This window comes from Rattus norvegicus, chromosome 7 (genome assembly GCF_021556685.1).
Source record: "Rattus norvegicus strain SHRSP/BbbUtx chromosome 7, alternate assembly SHRSP_T2T, whole genome shotgun sequence".
Taxonomy (NCBI): Eukaryota; Metazoa; Chordata; class Mammalia; order Rodentia; family Muridae; genus Rattus; species Rattus norvegicus.
In genome coordinates, this window is record NC_141540.1 from 134,185,238 (window position 1) to 134,205,266 (window position 20,029).

A 20,029-nucleotide genomic window follows, 5' to 3' on the forward strand; every position below is an offset into this window, starting at 1 on the left:
TCTGTGCCCCACAAAGCGTATGCCTCATAACTGCAAGGCAGTCACTTTATAGCCCAGACCATCTCCCCAGCCTTTATCTGCTCTCTCTTCAATTTTCTTCTCTTTTTTGTGGGGGTTGGAAAGGAATGACAGAGTATTTCTTTTGACTCGTAGTACCACAGGGCGCAGTCCATCTCGTTAGGGCAAGAGCTCGAGGCAGCCACTTACATCACATTTACGGTCAGGGAGCGAAGAAGAATGAAAGACTGTGCTGTTTGCTTTCTCTTCTTAGTCAGTCAGGGACCCGAACACGGTACGTGCTGTCCACAGTGGGTGAGTCCCCCCTTTCAGTTCACCCTGTTTCCTCTAGTAAGTGATGGCAGATCCCGTCAAGTTGCCAATAGCGATTAGCCTCGTCAGAGACTCAAGGCAATCCCTGTAACGTGAGCTCTTATCAAAGCCGAGTTCCATACATCCCACAGACAGTGTGGCACAGAGCAAGCCTTCCCACCGCAGAAGGGGAAATCCAGTCCTAACAGGGAGTGATCAGACTGAAGGGTGAGAGCCGGCCACCTGCAGCTCCTTGTCTGGTGTCTGGGCTTGGGGTGGAGTCGTCTCAGCCCCAAGGGGCTCACAGAGCTCTACTCCACCAATTCCACTGCCTCCAGCACACCCACGTTCTCCTTTGGCTGGGTCTCCTCTGTCTGCAGCTTTCCTCAGTGGGCACCCAGTGGTCTTGGTATCTCCAACATCCTGGAGTCCCCGCTTCAGCATAGGGTTCCGCCTTACAGCTTTCAGGGCCTCTCTCCAGGAATCCAGTCCTGCCACACATTTTCTGACTTCAGTGATTTTTCTGAAGTGAGGTGCAAGATTCTCTGTCTCCTTCGTATCTTGTATCTCTCCTGTCTGCAAACCCAGTACCACGTGGTTACTGCTGCCAAGTTCTGCTCTCAGCGCATGATGGACACTGGCGCCTTGGACCACAGTTAGATCAGCTCCTCGCTCACTAGCTTGACCAGTCTGTCACGTCAGGTGTCACGGTGAGAGAGGACCGCGGGGCTTCTGTGTTCACAGAGCAAAGAGCGCTCCATTTATCCTGGGTTTTAGCCCAGCGGCTTAAGTTCCATCTTGTGACTTCATTAACCTTCTGGTTTTTCTTTTTACCTATTTTTTTTTTTACTGATTCACTCTATTTTTGTACTTCCATGAGTGTGAGCACATGAGTGTAGGCTCATGTAAGTCATCGGATCCCCCAAAGCTGCTGTGTCAGATGACCGTGAGCTGTGTAACGTGGGCATTAGGAATCTAGTTCGGCCTCTGGAGGAGCCTGTGTACCTTTAACTGCTGAGCCATTCTTCCAACCCTAATATCTATTCATAATCCTCTTTATTTTAGGATAACCATTTAGCATAAACATGGTTTCCTCATCATACCATACTGTCTCAACCCGAAGGTGTGCTTCCTCCTGGACATCCCCCAGAGAGGAAATGGTCTCTCAGCCTATGGAGGAGAAGCCATGTTGGTCAGGCCAACTTTGAAATGATCTGTATTTCTTACAAACTGTTATGAGCAAGGAGAGGCTCATTATCCTGAGCACAGACATGATTACCTATAAGTTTCTTGAATTGCAAAGTCTGTCCAGGAAGAAGCTGGCAGGCACGAACCTGCCAATCGTACATTCTGACCCCTCCTACTCTGCACAGCTAGTGATGGGCTGGGAGGAAGAGCGAGTGGAGAAAGGGGGCTCTGGGGATCAGCATCGTATGTGTAGGTTCAACCTAGACACACTGTCCCTGCCCTTCTGCCAAATGCTGAGAGTGAGGAAAGTCCCAGAAGGAAAAGGGAGCTCCTTAACCTTGGAGACTTACCAGGTTGACCTGCGTTGTTGGTGGTGTTGTTGGTGTTGGTGTTGTTGTTGCTGCCTTCAAAGTGTAATCTTGACAGAATTTGTAATCTTGACAGAAGGCTTTCCATGGGGACTGAAAGGACCTTGTTAATTTACACCCTAATTTAGTAAGGATTGTGGGTAGGTACAGTCCAGAGGCCTTGGGGTCTTCTTACTGGAGAGATGCACCAGCTAGAGTTACTCAATTGCTCGAGGGCCACTTCCTCCTGCCACCACCAACACCCAATCAAGAGACCTCATGAGACGCATGGGATGTGTTCCCTGGCTAGGCTACCAAAGGATTTTGCTGAGCTGTTAAGGGTCCAGGCATTTTATCAGGCCAGAGCTGCTAACAGGTGCTGCGCTAAGGAAGAACCATGCCTAGATAGGGTCTTGGTAGTGGTCAGGAAAAGCTCCCTGTCCTGCCCTTGGGGACAGCTAGGGCTTACGTGGTAGAGAAGTCGGCAAGTGTGGCATCCTGTTGTCATTATGGATGGGCCTCTAGTACCTTTCTGGTTTGATAAGGGTCATTTGGGTGAAGCTCAGGCGTTATTAGGAAATCTCATAGCAGTTAATGGGTCTGGCACCAAGCAGCAAGGGTCTGATATTTAGAGAGGGAGGGATTCTGCCTTCTATTTTGGGTGCTTTATTTTTGGTCTTTTTGTCCCTATAGGAACCTAACAAAATGTTTTGAGATTCTAAATATAACATATTAAAGGGTTCAGCCATGATGGTTAGCAATAACTTTGTCTCAGAATCTATGAGAGACTTTGTAGAGGAAAATCAGTAAGTTTTCGATATCTTACTATTAGAGTATTGGTAATTACTATTAGAGTATTGGTAATTCTGTTAAGAACAAGTCAGACAACTTTTCTATTAACTGTGTTATATTTCTAATGGTGACTTAGCTTCCAGTAACTGAATGACTGCCTCCCCCACCACCTGATGTGACCCAGCACCACATCTTTAAATGTGAGCCTTATGGTTATTGGGTGAACAAATGTTGGTACTTATCCACTTGCTGTCTCTGTGTCCTCTGAAGCTGTCCTTCGCTGGTCTCTTTCTCTTCCCCTCCTTTTTCCACTTGGCTGAACTCCATGGGGGAATTCACCTTTTCTTTCTATATTTGCTCATAGTTTATAATTGTGAAACAAATCGACAGGAGACGGGTTAGCAGGGGAAAAGACACACAATAAGTTGTGTTTGTACACGTGGGAATATCACATCATGAGCCTGAGAATTGAAATTTGTAGAATTTTTGAATGCAGGTTACTGGATTCTGGTGGTGCGATGTTAAGCTGTGGGTGTTTGAATGGTTGGACACATGGAGAAGTCTCAGGTAGGCTCTGAGTAGCTCTCCAAATGTGACAGCTTGTGAGTGTCTGGCTGGGCTGTCTTCTGTCTCTTTCTCGTGAGAAAATAGTTCTAGACACTTTTAAGGCAGACTAAGGGGCTCATACAAAGTTCTCTTTATTAATCTAGATACATTTCTTTGTTAAAAAGATGGTTTTAGGAACTGTCAGGTGTCTGGTCTCTGAGGACCCAGTGCAGTTTAGGAACTGTCAGGTCTCTGAGCAGCCAGTGCAGTTTGCAGAACTTTGGGTTCTTTGCTGCTCTGCCTTGGTTCCTCATCAGTTAAGGCTGCTCAGGCAGCTCAGCTCGAAGCGGGCTAGGAGGGGTTGAGTATCACCAGCAAGTGCTCAGAAGCCCCTTTTCTGCTTGCTCAGACTTCTGGGGTCTTCCCTTGCTCCCCGGGCACCGAGCTGCTGGTGTTAATCCCTCCCTGCCACCTTTCCCTAGAATCCTCGCGTGTCGGTGCTTCCTACAAACGGCAGAATGAAGCCACTCGAGGAAGAGGTGAGTTTGGAAGTAGGTTCTCATCTGGGATTTTGAAGGGTGGGGAGTTTGACTTGAGAAGTTAATGAAACGGGGAAAGTATCTTACTGTTCTCAAGTCCACTGTCAGCAAGGTTGGCTAGCAATACACCAGGTAGTTGGTTGTCTGGGCCAGCCATTGCTGGTCAGGAATGGCTGTCAGCGGTGGATAGAACCTGCAGAACGAGACATTGACTGGGGACTAGAGACTCTGCTCTCTCTGCAGTTTTTGCTGTTGTCTGTGTCTTTGTCTCTTGCTTTCTGCTTGTCCACTCATTTATGTAACAGGTGTAAATGAGTGTGTGAGAGTTGCCCTGAGCAACCCTTTGCTTCTGCACACCGAGATTGGTTGATGTCTGCTTCTCTTAGCAATTAGGCGTCTGAGTTAGGAACGGTTCTTGGGCTACTCTTGATCAGACCTGGCCTAGCTACAGTAGTGATGTCCTGTTTGTAAGGCAGAGTCTGACATGGACAGTGGTTGCCGTCTTTCTCTGCCTGTGTGTGCTGCTGGCTTTTGTTTGTTTCCCCGTGTTCTAGCTGATGCATGCTATGCTAATGTTGAATATGTAACTGGCGCCATGATTTCCCCTGGGCTTCCCTCCGTTCCTTATCCTTGTGACCTTGAAGATGCAGAAGATAGCCTGTGTATATTAATTAGACGACAGTGGAGCTGGTGACAAAGCTGTAAGGAGCACACTGTCAGGGTGAGGACGGCCAGTGGCCATTTCCACACTGTGAAGGGCCTGTCTGGTATCCGTACCGTCTCTAGGACAGATAGTGTGCTCAGCACGGTGTTTTCCTGCATACGACTGACTAGGCCATTTGTATTACTCCTAAGGAAGTGGACCGAGACCATGTGTCTCCTGAAGCGCCACAGCAATTTTCAGGCCTTCTGGATAGTCAGAATGCCATCACCACTAGGGCCAGGTATGGAACCATTCCTTGACCCATAATCAGAGCTTTCCAGTTTTAGTTTTTACAGTGTGCCATATTAGGGGGCGCGGTCATTTCCCAATGACTGGCCTTCAAGCCCGCTCATACAACCAGCTACCTAACATAATCATACCTTTATTTAGCCCGGTCTGTGCTGATTAGCAGAATAGGTAGAGAAGACCCTGTACCCTACTGTAGGAAATGTTCGTTTTCTACCTAACCTCCAATGCCGACTGATGCGTCTAACAGCTAGGTAGACCAAAGCTACTGAAAACATAGGTACTCATTCCTCTAGGACGGGGTTCTCAACCTTCCTAATGCTGACCCTTTGATGCATTTCCTCATGTCGTCATTACCCCAACCATGAACTTGGTTTGTTGTAATTTCATGGCTGTAATTTGGCTACTGTTATGAGTTGTAATGTAAATATCTGATCTGTGACCCCAGAGGGGTGAGAACTGCGGTTGGAGATGCATTTTTGGCAGTAGGATGGAATTTACAGTGTAGCATATAATTTGCCACATGAGTTGGGCATACAGTAAGGAATGACTAAATTATACTCTTGACTATTGGAGGATGTCATGGTTGTATCAGTCTTTTTTGTTGTTTTTAGTAATTTATTTTTAGGTCTAACTATTCAGCCGTGACTGGTCTGAAACTTATAGTACCAGGATTGTGGTACCACAAGAATCTAGATTCAGAACCTGTTGGAACTTCAGAACTAGAATACTAGAGCAGGGTTTCTCACTCGGACTCAGCACTAGTAAAGCCGGATGAGGCTGAGGCTGAGGTGGGCATTCCCACAGAAGACACTCGTCACTCTGGGCTGCGGTTGTTTGGACTCAATGCTCCTCTCTAAGCGAACACAATCAGAGTTATCTTCAACACTGCCCAGGGCCAGGCCCAGAAGAACAGGAGTGCCCTGCGGCTGGGAGCCGCTGTGTGGAGTGGCCTTCAGGCCCTGGGGAAGACCTGATGTTTTCAAAACCACCCTGGTCTCTGGAGCTTGCTTAGCTGTAGCAGGGAAGTTGAAGCTGGCTTTGCTGCGCCCTGCAGGCGTCTCGGTCAACTGTCTGCCTTCGCTCCTGCCTGCTTCCCTGGCTTTCTTCCCCTCTCCAGACTTCAGCAGCATTTGTGTGGCCTTCTTAAAACAACTTTGTCTCAATAGTCTTCTCGGGTCTCAGCATTTAAGATTACAGGAGTGAATGTAAGCGGAAAGTTAAACAAATTAGCTTAACTAAATTAGCTAACTAAAAACTAGAATAAGTTTTTGGTGTTGATATTGTTAATATATTTTCTGGCTTATGATCTTATTAAAAATGGTTCCATGATGGTGATTTTACCTCATAAACAAAAACATTTGCTAACATCATTCATTCCAGGCTCGGGATCAGTGTTCCGAATTAATGGATTTCTAAATTCCTTTAAATGGTGTGAATATTTTAGGAGTATCTGCTAAATTTCCTGTGTAAAGCAGTCTTAACTGCCCCTTAACTGAATGCCCTGTGATATCTACATACTGACTGTAATAACATCCCATGTATTTATATTATGATATGTTAAAGATTATCAGCAACAGGAAACCTCGTGGCTTGCACACTGCCAAAGACGGAGGGGAAGAACAGAATGAATGGTCCCCAGCTTCAGCCGCTGGTGTAGAGGCTTCCTGTCTTCCGACCTTGGGAAGAGGTGTTAATACTGCACAGGCTGTTAGAAGCCCCTCTCCAGAGAGAGTTTTAGCTGAGTCAAGGACATTTGAGGAGACACACTAATGTCCTCTGCCTTTCTCAGCATTTCTGTGGTCATCAGCTGACATTGTCTATGATGTCATTTCATTCTGCATTAATGTATTGTGATGTTACCAAGAGAGGTAGATTTCGCTGTTAATACAATAATATGGTAAGGAATTTCAGTCAAGTACATATCTAGCTTTCCCTGTTAATTCAGCTACAGAGTTAGGAGCATGTGAAGTAAAAACCCCCTCTTACTTTGTTTCTTTTCCTGTATTCTTTCTTGGCATTGTTACATAGGTAAAGAGAGATCCATCCAGTCTTTGAAAACTTCAAGAGACACTTCACCCTCAAGTTCGTCAGCAGTTTCTTCATCCAAGGTTTGTTATTTTCCAAAAGTCAGGTAGAAAGGCATGTAAAGATAAGGAGCTGCCAGCCCTCGTGTGCTGCTGTGGACACGGTGATGCTACACGGACCCTTGGAAACCTTGCATTCTAAGTTATCCCAACTTGAAAAACAAATGACCATGTATCTCACTCATCTTCTCCTGTAAGTCTTCTGTGTAGCCTTTGCTCACCTTCACCAGAACAAATGGGAATAGATATTTCTATGGAGTGTGTGCTCATAGGGTTTGGAGCTGAGACTACAGGCAGAAGTTTATTTAAAACTGCTCAACTCTAATAGTCAGCACTTCCTCTTTTGCTAACACAAAAAAGTTCTATAAGTAGGTTTAAATCTCAGTTCTATAGGAAAGTCAAGACTCACACGCTGAGGAATTTCCTCAAAGTGCTAGCGTCCCCTTAAGAACCTGAGGTGTTGGGAAGGTGGAGCCTATGCTCTTTACCTACTTACTCTGCCCCTCACCGGGTCTCGCTCAAAACATTTAGACTTTTTGTTTTCTTTTAATGTTTTTGACTTTTTAGCAAAAGTAGTCATCACCAGGCAATCTGATGTTGGTCTCCAGGGGGCAGCAGTTTCTCATCTGGAGGGGAAAAGGTGATCTTTCTGTGACAAGTTTTACCACTGGGGCCCTCAGAAATCTCAGGCTTCTGGACTGTCAGATTGTTTTCTGGTGGGTGGATGGGAGGTCCTTGCCCTGGCCAATATTGACAAATGTTTTTACCTCTGAGGACACCCCCAGCCCTACAAAGCCAGCTCTTAGAAAAGTCTGTATTTATGTGTGCTTTTGAAACTGGAACTTACTAAATAGTAGCCCAGGCTGGTCATGCTAATGTTCCGTCAGCTTCCTGAACTGTTAGATTACCTTCTCGGCCAAGGGCTTCTTGTTGCAAACACACTATGGCTTTCAGAGTATCTTTTCAGAGTGACAGCCTTTCAAGTACATACACCCAGTGACTGAGCAGATAGAAAAGGGACTGTGGTAGATTTCGCCTTACCTTTTATAAGAATTCAGCAGTCATTAGCTTTGTTTCTCTATAACTCATTGAAAACATAAACCTCCCTTTAAAATTAGTTGTTTTTTTGAATATGCCTTTATTTTCTTTAAAACTTTTTTTATATTTCTATTAATACATTGTTTTAATACTATTTTAAACTTCTGAGGTGTGTAGGTACCTTATACCTATATATTATATACCTCTAGTCCCAGTACCTGAAGGCTGAGACAGGAGGATGAGCAGACAGTAGAGATCTAGGGAGGATAAAGCTAACATGTTCTATGTGCAGGGAGCCATTACATCCAGCATTACATACCCAAGGCATCGGCCCGCAACTGATAAAGTAGCTCGCAGTGTGCTAACTCTGTTGGCTGTCTTCTTTTGTTTTTGCTTTTTCAAAAACAGTTGTTATTTTTAAATTATGTATATGTGTGTGTGTGTGTACTAGTGCAGAGATCATCAGCTTCGGAGACCCTGGATTGTGAGCCAACAACATAAGTAGGTCCTAGGAACCAAATTCTACAGACCAGTTTTCCTAAGTGGGATCTCTGAAGACCATGATGGCCGCCTCTCTAGACCAAGCATTTGTCCTATAATAAGCTTTCCTAGGCAGACACGATGTCCTAGAAAAAAAGGCCTCTTACTGCGTTTTCTTAGTTTGCTTATGGAAATCTCTTATTATAAAATGACAGACAGCTTTTTGGTGCCATTCCTAGACTCGCGGAAACCTACAGTTTCTCTCAATAATTGAGTCAAAATAGTCAAGTATATTTGGAACAAAATACTTCACAATGCTGCCCCACCCCCGTGTGCGTATGTACACACACACACACACACACACACACACACACACACGATCATGCTAATTACCCATGATCAGCCTGTACTTTGCTGAGCTTAGTCAGGCGTGTCTGAACCTTGTGTGCCCCTTCTGTCAGTATTTGGTTTAGACAAGTCACCGTCATTCTGCTGCCATTTTCTTACGTGAAGTGATAAGGCCTAGCCCAGGTCCTGTCTGTGAGGGTTCTGTCAGTGTTGTTTGGTTTGTATGTAGAAGTCTTTCCTTTGAAGCAATGCCCCGGGGCTACTAAGGTGTCTGTTTCTGTTGTTTTCCCTGGGGCCATACATTAGTTAAGCGGGGCTTTTTGGGAGTACTGAGTAGAACCAGTACAGTGCACATGGGAGGGAGGGTGAGTGAGCCGTGGCCGCTGGCTTTCAGGATAGTTCTGGGTAGTCTGGGTGGGAGCACATGGCGCAGGCTAAGGTTGTGAGCTGCTCAATCCCCAACATTGGGCTCGGTGCAGACCAGAGAAACTGGGCTCAGATATCCTGGGAGGATGGCTGTCATAGAACTGCCTTTTCCTTGGACCTGTTCAAGAAATGCCTTTTCATGTCTGGCTACCTGTTGGAAGGCCCCATGAGCAAAGCCTTCCCCAACCCAGTCAATCCTTCCTGGAAGGAAGACCCACCAGAGGCGTATTTATTAAGTGATGCTATTTTCTTCAAAGCTGAAAATCAAGATTGAACATAGGCTGTCGACTGGAGGAGGCGGTATTGGTGGCTAGGGACTAAGAGAAGAGACAGGATCGGGTTAGGGGTGAAGACTCATGGTTGGTAAACATTGCTCTAGAAATTAGGATGAAGCCAGCAAGCAGTCCACTGTGAACATAAGGAGCAGCCAGCTCTTTGAGGGGATCACCCGGCTTGTGGATCCTCCCTGTCCTAAGGAAAGGATTTCCAATCTGAACCCTGCTGCTTCCCTTCCTCACTGGAATTGAGTGGGCCAGAAAGATACTTCCCTATGCTTTTACATTTCCTCCACGAGCTCTCTCATCTTCTTCAAAAGTGCCTCAGTATACAAAGTTTGTCAGTGAATACAGAAAGGAGAAAGTGCCAGACATTGTAGATTGTTTTTAACTCCTTCATCTTCATTCTCACAACTGCTCTGTAAAGGAAGTCTCTCCAAGCAGTGATTGAGCAACACTGCAGGCTGCAGTTTGCCGGTCCCTCCAAAGCCACACTCTGACTGGACTGTGTTTGACAGAGAAAGAAAGAGAGTATGGTTAGTTACACAAAACTATGAAGCTCAAGTCTTTAACCTCTTGGGCAAGGAGTATGCTTCATATAATTTATCACAAATTATAAAGATAGCATATTTGGGCCTTTCTTATGCATTAAATTAGGAATAGAGAGATGGCTCAGCAGTTAGGAGCACTGGCTGCTCTTCCAGAGGACCCAGGTTTGACTCCTCCTACCTACGTGGTGGCTCATAGTCCTCCCAGTAATTCTAATTCCAGGGATTCAGTACGCTGTTCCTGCCTGGTTTTGTGTTTGTGTGTGTGAAGAGGGGTGTGGGGGTGGAGAGGCTCACATGTGGAACATAGACATACATGCCAATAAAAATCTCAGATTAAAAATAAGACTTGGGGTTGGGGATTTAGCTCAGTGGTAGAGCGCTTGCCTAGCAAGTGCAAGGCCCTGGGTTCGGTCCCCAGCTCCGAAAAAAAGAACCAAAAACAAAACAAAACAAAACAAAACAAAAAAAAACCAAAACCTGCCCTCTTTCCTCTGTGCTGGTCTCTCTTTTGGGGCTGGAGAGATGGCTCAGTGGTTAAGAGCACTGACTGCTCTTCCAGAGGTCCTGAGTTTTTCAAATCCCAGCAACCACATGGTGGCTCACAGCCATCTGTAATGAGATCTGATGCCCTCTTCTGGTGTATCTGAAGACAGCTACAGTGTACTCATGCATAAAATAAATAAATAAATCTTTTAAAAAAAAATAAAATAAAAATAAGACTTACCGGGTTTGGGGATTCAGCTCAGTGGTAGAGCGCTTAAGGCCCTGGGTTCGGTCCACAGCTCCGAAAAAAAAGAAAAAAGAAAAAAGAAAAAAAAAAAAAAAGACTTACCTTAGTAAATAAATGTCAACCATTTGAATAAAATAAAGATAGTTGCAATGTTGGATTTGTCCTGAATACAAATCTTAAATTTGTCATGTTTTTTAAACTGGCCCTTTAGATGGGGTCTGGATGTTCTATGTAAATGAAACTGAGTGATGTGTGTGCAGCCCATGTTTCCTAAAGGAACTCTGGGTTGGGTTTTGTGTTTGTGTTGTTGTTACTGTTATTTTGAGACAATGTCTCCCTGTGTGGCTGTGCTGCACTGAGCTTCACTGTACTCCCTGCTCACCCTTCTTGGTGCTAAGAATATAAATGAGTTAAAGGGCCTGGCGCTCTCTCTGTTGGTTGTTCCTGAAGGAGTGAAAAGGTTATGTTTGCTCTCAGTGCCTGGTGTGTCCTGGTGTTAGAACCCTGTGAGATGCTAACAATGTCTTCCCACTTCTCTTAGGCGTTAGACAAGCCCAGCAGGCTCACTGAGAAGGAACTCGCTGAGGCTGAGAGCAAGTGGGCTACCGACACACTAGAGAGATCCGATGAAAACAACCTGGGTGAAATTTCTGAGTTTGAGGTATGGTTTAATTTCACCTTATGTTTCACACCTGAATGTTTTGTCTGGTTTTTTAAACTAGATGGGTGGAAGTCCTATTACCACACACCCGTAATCCCAGAGTTGAGGAGGTACAGACAGAGGGGTGTCAGGGTCATCATCGAGAGCATCTTTGAGCACAGCCTGGTGTGTGTGCATGGGTTCCTATCTTTAAAATAAAAAAGCAGAAAGTACCCCAGCATGTGCTTGGGGAAATATCTTTGTGGATTATTGAATTTACCACACAATGGAGGAGTGTGGAAAGGATACCTTGGGGTACTTTTGATGAATGACTTTTTTTTTTTCTAATTTTGCTTTGCTTGCCTAGTGGTGGTGGCATGTACCTTTAATTCCTGCACTTCGGAACTAAAGGCAGATAAATGTCTGAGTTTGAAGTCTACAGAGTGAATTCTAGGTCAGCCAAGGATGCACAGAGAGACCCCATTTCAAAGGGGAAAAAACAAAACAAAACAAAAAAACCACAACGAAACAAACTTTTTTTGGCTTTGTTCCTCCCACCTCTTTGGCACTCTGGGGATGAGCCTAGAGCCTGTCGATTACATGTCCAACTGCATGGAAGGCTTTATGATAGGCGAGATTGTTCAAGTGAATAGCAAGCAGTCCTGTCCTAACCATGTCTTCACGCATGATAAAGGCATCCCAGACAGGCTTGTGTATGAACCTTTGAGCTGTCTCCCTCCTGTCTGTTGTTTTATGTGGGAAATACTGGTTTGCCACTTGGATAGTAATGGTCTCTTAAACAGGTCAAAGTTCTCTTGTTATATCAGGTATGATTAAAGGAATTTTTGAATATTCTTAAATAAATATATAAAGTATATCAAGTTGTTCTTAGCACTTAGTAATACTTGAAGCATAGACATGAAATATTGGATCATTTGCTTAATGTTGATCATTATTTTACTAATTAAGAATAATGAAATCGGGTCACCAGACTTGAGCTGCAAATACCTTTACACAAATACCTTAACCCACTAATCCATCTACCTTTTCTTTGTTTTTCTCCTTTAGAATTGTGTGCGTGTGTGGTGGTGGTGGGGGGGAAGGGAGGTGTGTGCCCCGCTAAGCATACGTGGGGGTCAGAGGACACAGTTTTGCAGTGAGACTCTCCTTCCACCAGGATCAGACTCGAGCATCAGGCTTGTGGAGTGATCGAGCACTTTCACCTGCTCCATCCATTTGCCGGCCCCATTCTTTTTCTTTACTGTCTTTTTGTTTTTACAGAATCTCCTGTTACTTGTGATACATTCGTTATGTTCCCAAACTCATGTCTTTTGAGTATAGGATGGTGCATTCATTGTTCTCTTGTGCCCAGGAGACCTGGGACTGAGAAAAAGAATTCATTGCTATGAAACAGTTCTGATTCATAAGAGTAGTGAAATTACAGTTATGTAGTAGCAACGAAATAATTTTATGGTTGGGGGTCGCTACAACATGAGGAACTGTATTAAAGGGTCACAGAATTATGAACGTTTAGCAACAATGGTCTAGACAGTTTCAAGGTTTCAGATACTCTTATATCCTGTTAGTTTGGGTTTTCAGCACCCACATGGTCACTCACAACTATCAATAACTCCAGCTGATGTCTTTCTCTGGCCTCCTTGGAATTTCATGGTCATAGTGCTCATACAGATGAACAGGCACAGAGACATAGGAGACCTGTAGGACATCTTATTGATTATTTGATGTGGGAGGGCCTTCCTTCCTGGGTGGCACTGTAACCCCAAAGCAGGTGGTCCTGGGGTGTGAGAAAGCACACTGAGCAAGCCAGTGAGGAGCATTCCGCCATGGCTCTGCCTGACTCTCTGCCTTGGATCCCTTCAGTGCTGGACTGTGGGCAGGATGTTTAAGTTAAATACACCCTTTTTGTTCCCCCACAAAGAAATGGTAATGGAGTTTATCACAGCATTAGAATGCAACCTAGGACAGTCTTAGGGTTTCATGTACAGAATTATATTGTCTTCAGGTTTCCTTTGCATGACTTCCTGCCCTCGCTGAGATTTCAAGCTCTACATGGGATAGTACTAGGTGTAGGCGAGCACCCTGGCATTGTTACTGATCTTCACGGAAAGCTTTGAGTCTCCTCATTTAACACCATGCTGACTGACTAGGTTTGTTTACACGGGCTCTCTTTCTTCTGTTATGAGAGATGGTTCCTCTGTAAAGGCCCTGTGACTTTTATCAAGAAAAAATGGATTTGTGGAGATGGTCATATATGTGCTCTGTTGTGTATACTTGATGGACAGTGTTTATTAATAATACATATTTGAACCATCCCCACATCTCTTGAATAAAGTCAGCTTGGTCATGATGAATAGTATTCTGGATAATAATCTCAAGTTTAGTTGAGAATTTTTCATCTGTGCTCATCAGGGAGATCCTTCTGTGGTGTGTGTGTGTGTGTGTGTGTGTGTGTGTGTGTGTGTGTCTGGATTTAGTAACTGGCTTTATAAGTTTGGAAGCCTTTTTTCCAATCATGGATAAGTTAAGTAGTATTGCCATTCTGATGGCATTTAGAGGTGAGTATATCTGGTTGGGGGCCTCTATTGGTTGGGGGGCTTGATTGCTGCCCCAGGTTTGTTGTTGGTAATGGATCCTTTTCAAGTGATTATTTGGTTATTTTATGTGTTTGACTTTTGTCTGAATGTATGTGCCTGGGCCCAGAAGTCACTGCCATGTGGATGGTCAGAACTAACCTTGAACCTCAGGAGTACTTGGTGTTCTTAACTGCTGAGCCTTCTCTCTAGCTACTAATGTAATCGGGCTTTAAAACCTAATATTTTTAGGTTTTCTGAATTTCATAGGTGTCTGTTATGCTTTCATTTTCATTTTTAATTTTACTAATTTGGGTTTTTCTTTTATTTAATCTGGCAAAGCATTTGGCACCTATGACTTTTTTTGATAGAACCAGCTCTTTATGTCATTCTCTGAGTTCCTGTCTGATAACAAAGTAGCAGTCGTGTCCTCTGCCTTTCTCAGAAGCTCGGTATGTGTCAGGATAGTTTACATTTCCTTTTCCTAAAGTTGATTAAATAGCACTTCCTTTTAACATAGTCTTCTGAGTGACTATATACACCACCTTAAATGCTCTCTATGTCCTTGTCCTTCGAGAAAATAACTGTAGACTTCCTCTGTTTTCAAGGCGGGATCCGCGGCACCCTTATTTATTGACCAGACAGAGGAACCCGAGTCAAACACAACGGACGGCACAGAAATGTATGAAGACAGCCAGCTCAGCAGCCGCTCTAAAGCCATCGCATCAAAAACCAAAGAGATCGAGCAGGTGAGTGTCCTCCGATGGGCACAGCTGCTGATTTCTGTTACTCACACATGCGAGTGTTTGCACTGAGTAGATATAATGGCTTGTCTTTTCCACTTGAAACTCCAGAGTTCCACTGAATGTGTGTAGAGGCCAAAGGACCTCAGGTGTTCCATGGGTCCCTTACTTTCTGAGACAGGGTTCTACTTCGTTCAGAACCATGAAGTGGTCTACACTAGCTCGTCAGGAAGGCCTACGGTGCACCAGTCTCCATCTCCGGGTCATGTAGTTCCTTTGTGTTTCCCGATGGGGTCTTATATGTAGCCTTGGCTAATGTGGACCTGAAGCCATTTCCAAACTCACTGCTGTGTCAGTTTCTCCAATGTGGGGTTGGTGGTTCAAGCCACTATGTCAATATTCTTTCTCCTTTAAATTCACTTGCTGTGTTTGCCTTCTCGTCTCTCTTTACTGTAATAGAGACTTCACAAGGGCAGGACTTTGTTCCGCTTAGTGCTGTATCTCTACCACCTACAGCAGTGTCTCAGGCTCATGCGAGTATCTGCTGAGTGGATGGTGGAGAGCCATGGCCCTAACTGTGACCTGTGAGTGGTTCCTGGGTCACTTACACTGAGGTTGTCTTACGTTCCTGCCTGCCCTGCTTAGGTTCACCCTTAACAGTGCTGTTCAGGATGCTATTTGAGTGGACGCATGAGTTGCCGTTCTTCCCTTCGCTTCCCTTGCTGTACTCTTTAAGATTTATGCTTCGTATATGAGTGCCTGTGCACTACATGTGTGCGTGCTGCCCTCAGAGGGTGGAAGAAGGTGTGGTTCCCTGGGAACTGGAGCTGCAATTACAAGCTGCTATGTGGGTACTGGGAACTGAAATCGGGTTCTCTGGAAGAGCAGCCAGTAGTCTAAACCACCTGTCCAGCCCCCGAGTTATAGACAAGTTCTCTTAAGAATATAACTAACTAGAAGAAACACAAAATATCTTTATGAATATTTTCACTGTTTCTTTGTACTGTTATTCATAGTTGATTTCTTTGTGAGAAAATTATCATAACTTGATGGTGCAATGAAAATTATTCAGAATGAGGTCCATTTTTCTAGTTCTCTGTGGACCCCTACACATGTGGGAGCAGACAGACTGTTCATAGCTGCTGTTCAAGCTCATGGAGTAATAGGTCCTGCTAAAGCTGCTGGGCCTTGCAGGAGGACTAGTGACCTCAGGAAGTGAGTCTGCCATGGGGGTGCAGCACACAGAGGCAGGAGGATCTCTGTGAGCTCCAGGCCAGCCAGAGCCCGTCAGAAGGTGAAGGGGCAATTAAGGGGGAAGGAGGAGCGGGTAAGGGGATAAAGAAAGAAAATGGAATTAGTGCATTTTGGTGTTACTAGGATATTACAATGGTTATGGAGAGAATGATAAAATAGTTGAGCAAGGTGACAGGTACTTGCAGTCCAAACTGTTTATGAGGAACGGAGACAGGAGGAAAATAATTTGTTAAGTCTGGAGTAGATCATGAGGCCGCCTTGAAAGTGTAAGCATGGCAGCACGACATAGATCCCAGGCCGCTCTGCAGTTAGAGGCCTCGGCTTTCACACAGGGGCTACAAGTGAGGCCAGAACCCCCAAATTCAGGAAGCGAGCACATGATAATTAATCTGTGCCTAAAAATGTTTTTAGTAGAGCAAATAATTTTCAAAATAGTGTTTTTCCAACTTAAGGATTAAATATCAATGGACAGGAAGTCATGAAGGTCTATAAAGGTAGTAACTACATTAGGTTTTGGTAATTTCTCTTTACATCCTTTTTCATGTAAATGGATTGTTTAAAATTTTAAATGAATAATAGTAATTATGTGTATGAGTGTGTGCCTTCATGCATGTCTGTATACCATATGCATGCCTGCTGCCATCAGAGGCTAAAAGAGGACGTCAGATCCCCAGAACTGGAATTCTAGACTGTTGTGAGCCACCATGTGGGTGCTGGAATTGAGCCTGGATCCTCTGGAATGGCAGCAAGTGCTCTTAACTGCTGAACCATCTCTTCAGCTGCCCTTAGGTTTTAAAACTCACAGTCATTTAACTGAGGCAATATTATAGTTTAAATAAAATTCTACTTGAAAATCTCATGGCACACTACCGCAGTTCTTGAGTTTAGAGGCAGGCACATAGGTAGACTGTTGTGGGATTCATGACCTCAATGTGGAGATATGGGGTAGACTGTTGTGGGATTGCCTCAGTGTGGGGACATATTCTTTGGATGTATTGTTGCCTTTTCATCTCGACAGAATTTTGTTAATTAGCCTTAATCAAGATTGAATCATCTTTCATGTTAAATTTTTGGTTGAGGTGATAGCCTTTCCTGTCTTCTGAGCTTATAGCACCAGTTCTATGATTTCGCCTGACATTTTACTAATTCCAAAGAGACCTAATCCTCAAGGTCATACTCATTTGAGTGTTGGCATCAATCCCTTGACTGACTCAAAGGCTGTTATGCTTTGATAAAATGGTGCTTGGTATAATCTATATGTCAGATCCTCTGTCTTCTTGGTGCCCTGCCATCCAATGTTACATTCACAAAGCCTCTTCTTTCTTCAAAGACAGAGTGTAACTAGGTATATGTTGCTCGTATAGCTGCATGAGGGTGAGATGGCAGTGGTAAGGTTACAGAAGCTGTTCCACGGAAGTCGTCGTTAGAGCTTCCTAGCTTTCAGTGCTGTAAAACTAGTCTTAGGAAGAGGGCAGAGCCTTCCTCAGGGTCTTCATCTTCAAAGCCACGGTGTGTATCGTGTCGTGCGCAGTTCTTGTCGTAAGATAAAGGGAGGGCTAGCTCCTCTGTGGAGTAAGGTAATACACACCTGACAGCCTGAATTCCATTCTGGAACCCATGTAAAAGTGAAAGAAAGAACCAGCTCCAAAGAGCTGCACCTTGTCCTCCACACAGGTGTAAGACACGTATGCCCAAATATCCCATGCACATGCGCACAGTAATCAAATTTTAATTTTTTATAAGAGAATGGTAGAAACCTTTTGAATATAACAAAAATATTCTGCATTTAAGGTAACAACAGACAGAAATATGGCATTTAGAAGCCATGATGTGATTCTGGGTAGTGTTTCGTTCTACTTTAACTGTTAGTGTTCCTCAATATATAGACATGTTAATGAAAAAGTGAGTTGGTATGATATACAATTTGATAAATATAGAAGCAAGCTAAGAGAATTTCAGACTTTTTATGATTCAGAACTAGCCACAAGAAGAAAGTGTCTCCAGGGTCAGCAAGGTGGCTCAGTGAGAAAAGCACTTGCAGCCAAGGCAGAGACTCCATGATGAAAAGAGAAAAGCAAGGTATCTGACCCTACATGGCACATCATACATCTGCATGTGTGTACATACATACAAGTAAAAATATAGGTGGATGGACAAATGGTCTGTAAAGAAAGAAGACATCCCTGCCTTTTAATGAACATTTTCTATAATAGACATTCTCTACATGCTCTGCACAAGTTCAAGGCAATGTTTTCCTAAGAATGTATAATTCCTTCCCTGTCTTTTCCAGGCCAGCCCTGTTAAGTTGCACCTTAGAATGTGAATTCTTTGATCAGTGTTGATTATCAGATGGCTATTTCCTATACTGGCAGCAAATAAAATACACAGAAAGGCATCCAATAATCACTGTAATATTTGGCTTAAAAAGTCTGTGACCAATGGTTAAGCATGTATTCCGAATACAGGGATATAAAGAAATGAGCCCTATGAGGGTCCTTAGGTCCTGGGTTTGGGGTTCTCCGTGACTGAAATGCCATGCCGGTGTCCTAGCACCTGATCTTCTTACTCTCCAGACCGTGCTAAGATTCTGGCACAGCAGTAGACTTGAAGACACCACTCTACGTAAGCACATCTTACATGCTTAGCAGCAAGAAACTTGTGTTGAGTGTTCAAATACATCAACCACAAACCAAACATTTAACCTGCATGTCTTTCCAGTTGTGGCCTGAGGAAGCTGCTGTTCAGTGAGGTGGCTTTGGAAGCTTCTTATGACTCCACAGGCCTTTGAGCCTCAGTCTATTAACCCCAGGGACTCGGCTGCTGTTCTGTTGTGCTTGTAGTACATGTCTTCACTTTTGAACCCTGCTGCAGTGGCAGCCTGCTGGGGCTTCCTCATGGCGTACAGCACAGGGACTGAACCAGTGGATAGCCAGGTCCATTGTGGAAAGGCCAATTGAGGGCCCCACTCTCACTAGTGTCTTCGTTCTGTTTAAGTCCCTCTAAAATTATTTACCTTCCATCGTTCAATTGTGAGTCAGTCTTATATTTCTGAATGTGATTTCCAAGAGCAGGTTGGCTCACTTGAAGCCATGTTAAATAGGTTATACCATATTTAATCTAATATATGGAGTTTTGAAATTGAATATAGAAACGATGCATAAAAATGGAAGTTACTAGGGCTGGGGATTTAGCTCAGTGGTAGAGCGCTTACCTAGGAAGCGCAAGGCCCTGGGTTCGGTCCCTAGCTCCAGAAAAAAAGAACCAAAAAAAAAAAAAATGGAAGTTACTTGAGTGTATTCTACTTGAAGTCATATGTGCTATGAATGTGAAAATGTAAGAAATGAGAAGTGATTTCCTAACAAGCCACCGCAGGTTAACCCAGTAGCACTGAAGTTAGTCATTCACCTCAGGGAGGACATACTATGCTAGACAGTTATTCTACTGCCCGTCTGAAACACATTTGTGAGTGAGTGTCCCTCCACCAGACATACACTTGCTCTTTGAAGGTTGTGACCTTCAACTGGTTCTGCTGTGGGATGGCTGACAGTGGGGCCACCAGACTGCCACACACACTCTGCTCTGCAAACACTCACCTGCACCTAACAAGAAAGGAAGCATTTGGGATGAGCTCTCGTAGGGATTGACTTCAATACCGCGAGTGTCATACACCTAGAATTATGTGTTATAAAGCACCAACGACTCATCTGTTTGTGAGTTAGTGAGTTTAATTAGGGTTACTTACGGCAACATGGATAGAGTGTTATTAGGAGTGCAGGCTACATCAATCACAGTGCCTCTCCTTCCTACAGTAGCAACTACTGTCAGTAACTCTGTGAGGATAGTGAGACCTCGGCAGCTCCTCCCTCCAGGGTGTGGTATTGAGGGCCCAGTTTTGTGTGTGGGGTGGGGGCGTGGGAGATGGGGGTTGTGATCACTCTTGCTAAGAGTTCAAAGGCCATCTCCTAGAAAATGTCATCTCAAAACACTCTGCCCCATTCTCTTCTTTAACGTTTCCCAAACCTAGGAGTCGGTGATGATAGATGTCATGTTAGAGCCAAGCATGGGACATCACTTACCTGAACACTTGGACCGTGTTTACCTCTGCAGTCACAACTAGCAGCAGAGAGAAGCTTTTGCGACCAAACTTGATGGCAGCTCTCGTCTGCGACCAGAAACACCCATTTAGATGGCAGTTA

The 20,029-nt window shown here is 44.3% G+C and overlaps 1 protein-coding gene across 23 annotated transcripts in view; it reads left to right on the top strand.

Moving 5' to 3' along the window:
• The window catches only part of Pphln1 (periphilin 1), a 91,650-nt gene that overhangs the window by 51,144 nt on the left and 20,477 nt on the right, over nucleotides 1-20,029 (top strand). For 12 of the 23 annotated variants that reach the window (XR_015624332.1, XM_087558537.1, XM_087558531.1 and 9 more), the window contains 3 exon segments: nucleotides 6,702-6,781; nucleotides 11,147-11,266; nucleotides 14,445-14,585. Coding sequence is in view for 21 of the 23 variants with exons in the window: in XM_087558537.1 (XP_087414663.1) it covers nucleotides 6,702-6,781; nucleotides 11,147-11,266; nucleotides 14,445-14,585 (341 nt within the window). In the remaining 2 variants the exon portion in view is untranslated. 23 annotated transcript variants of the gene reach the window in all.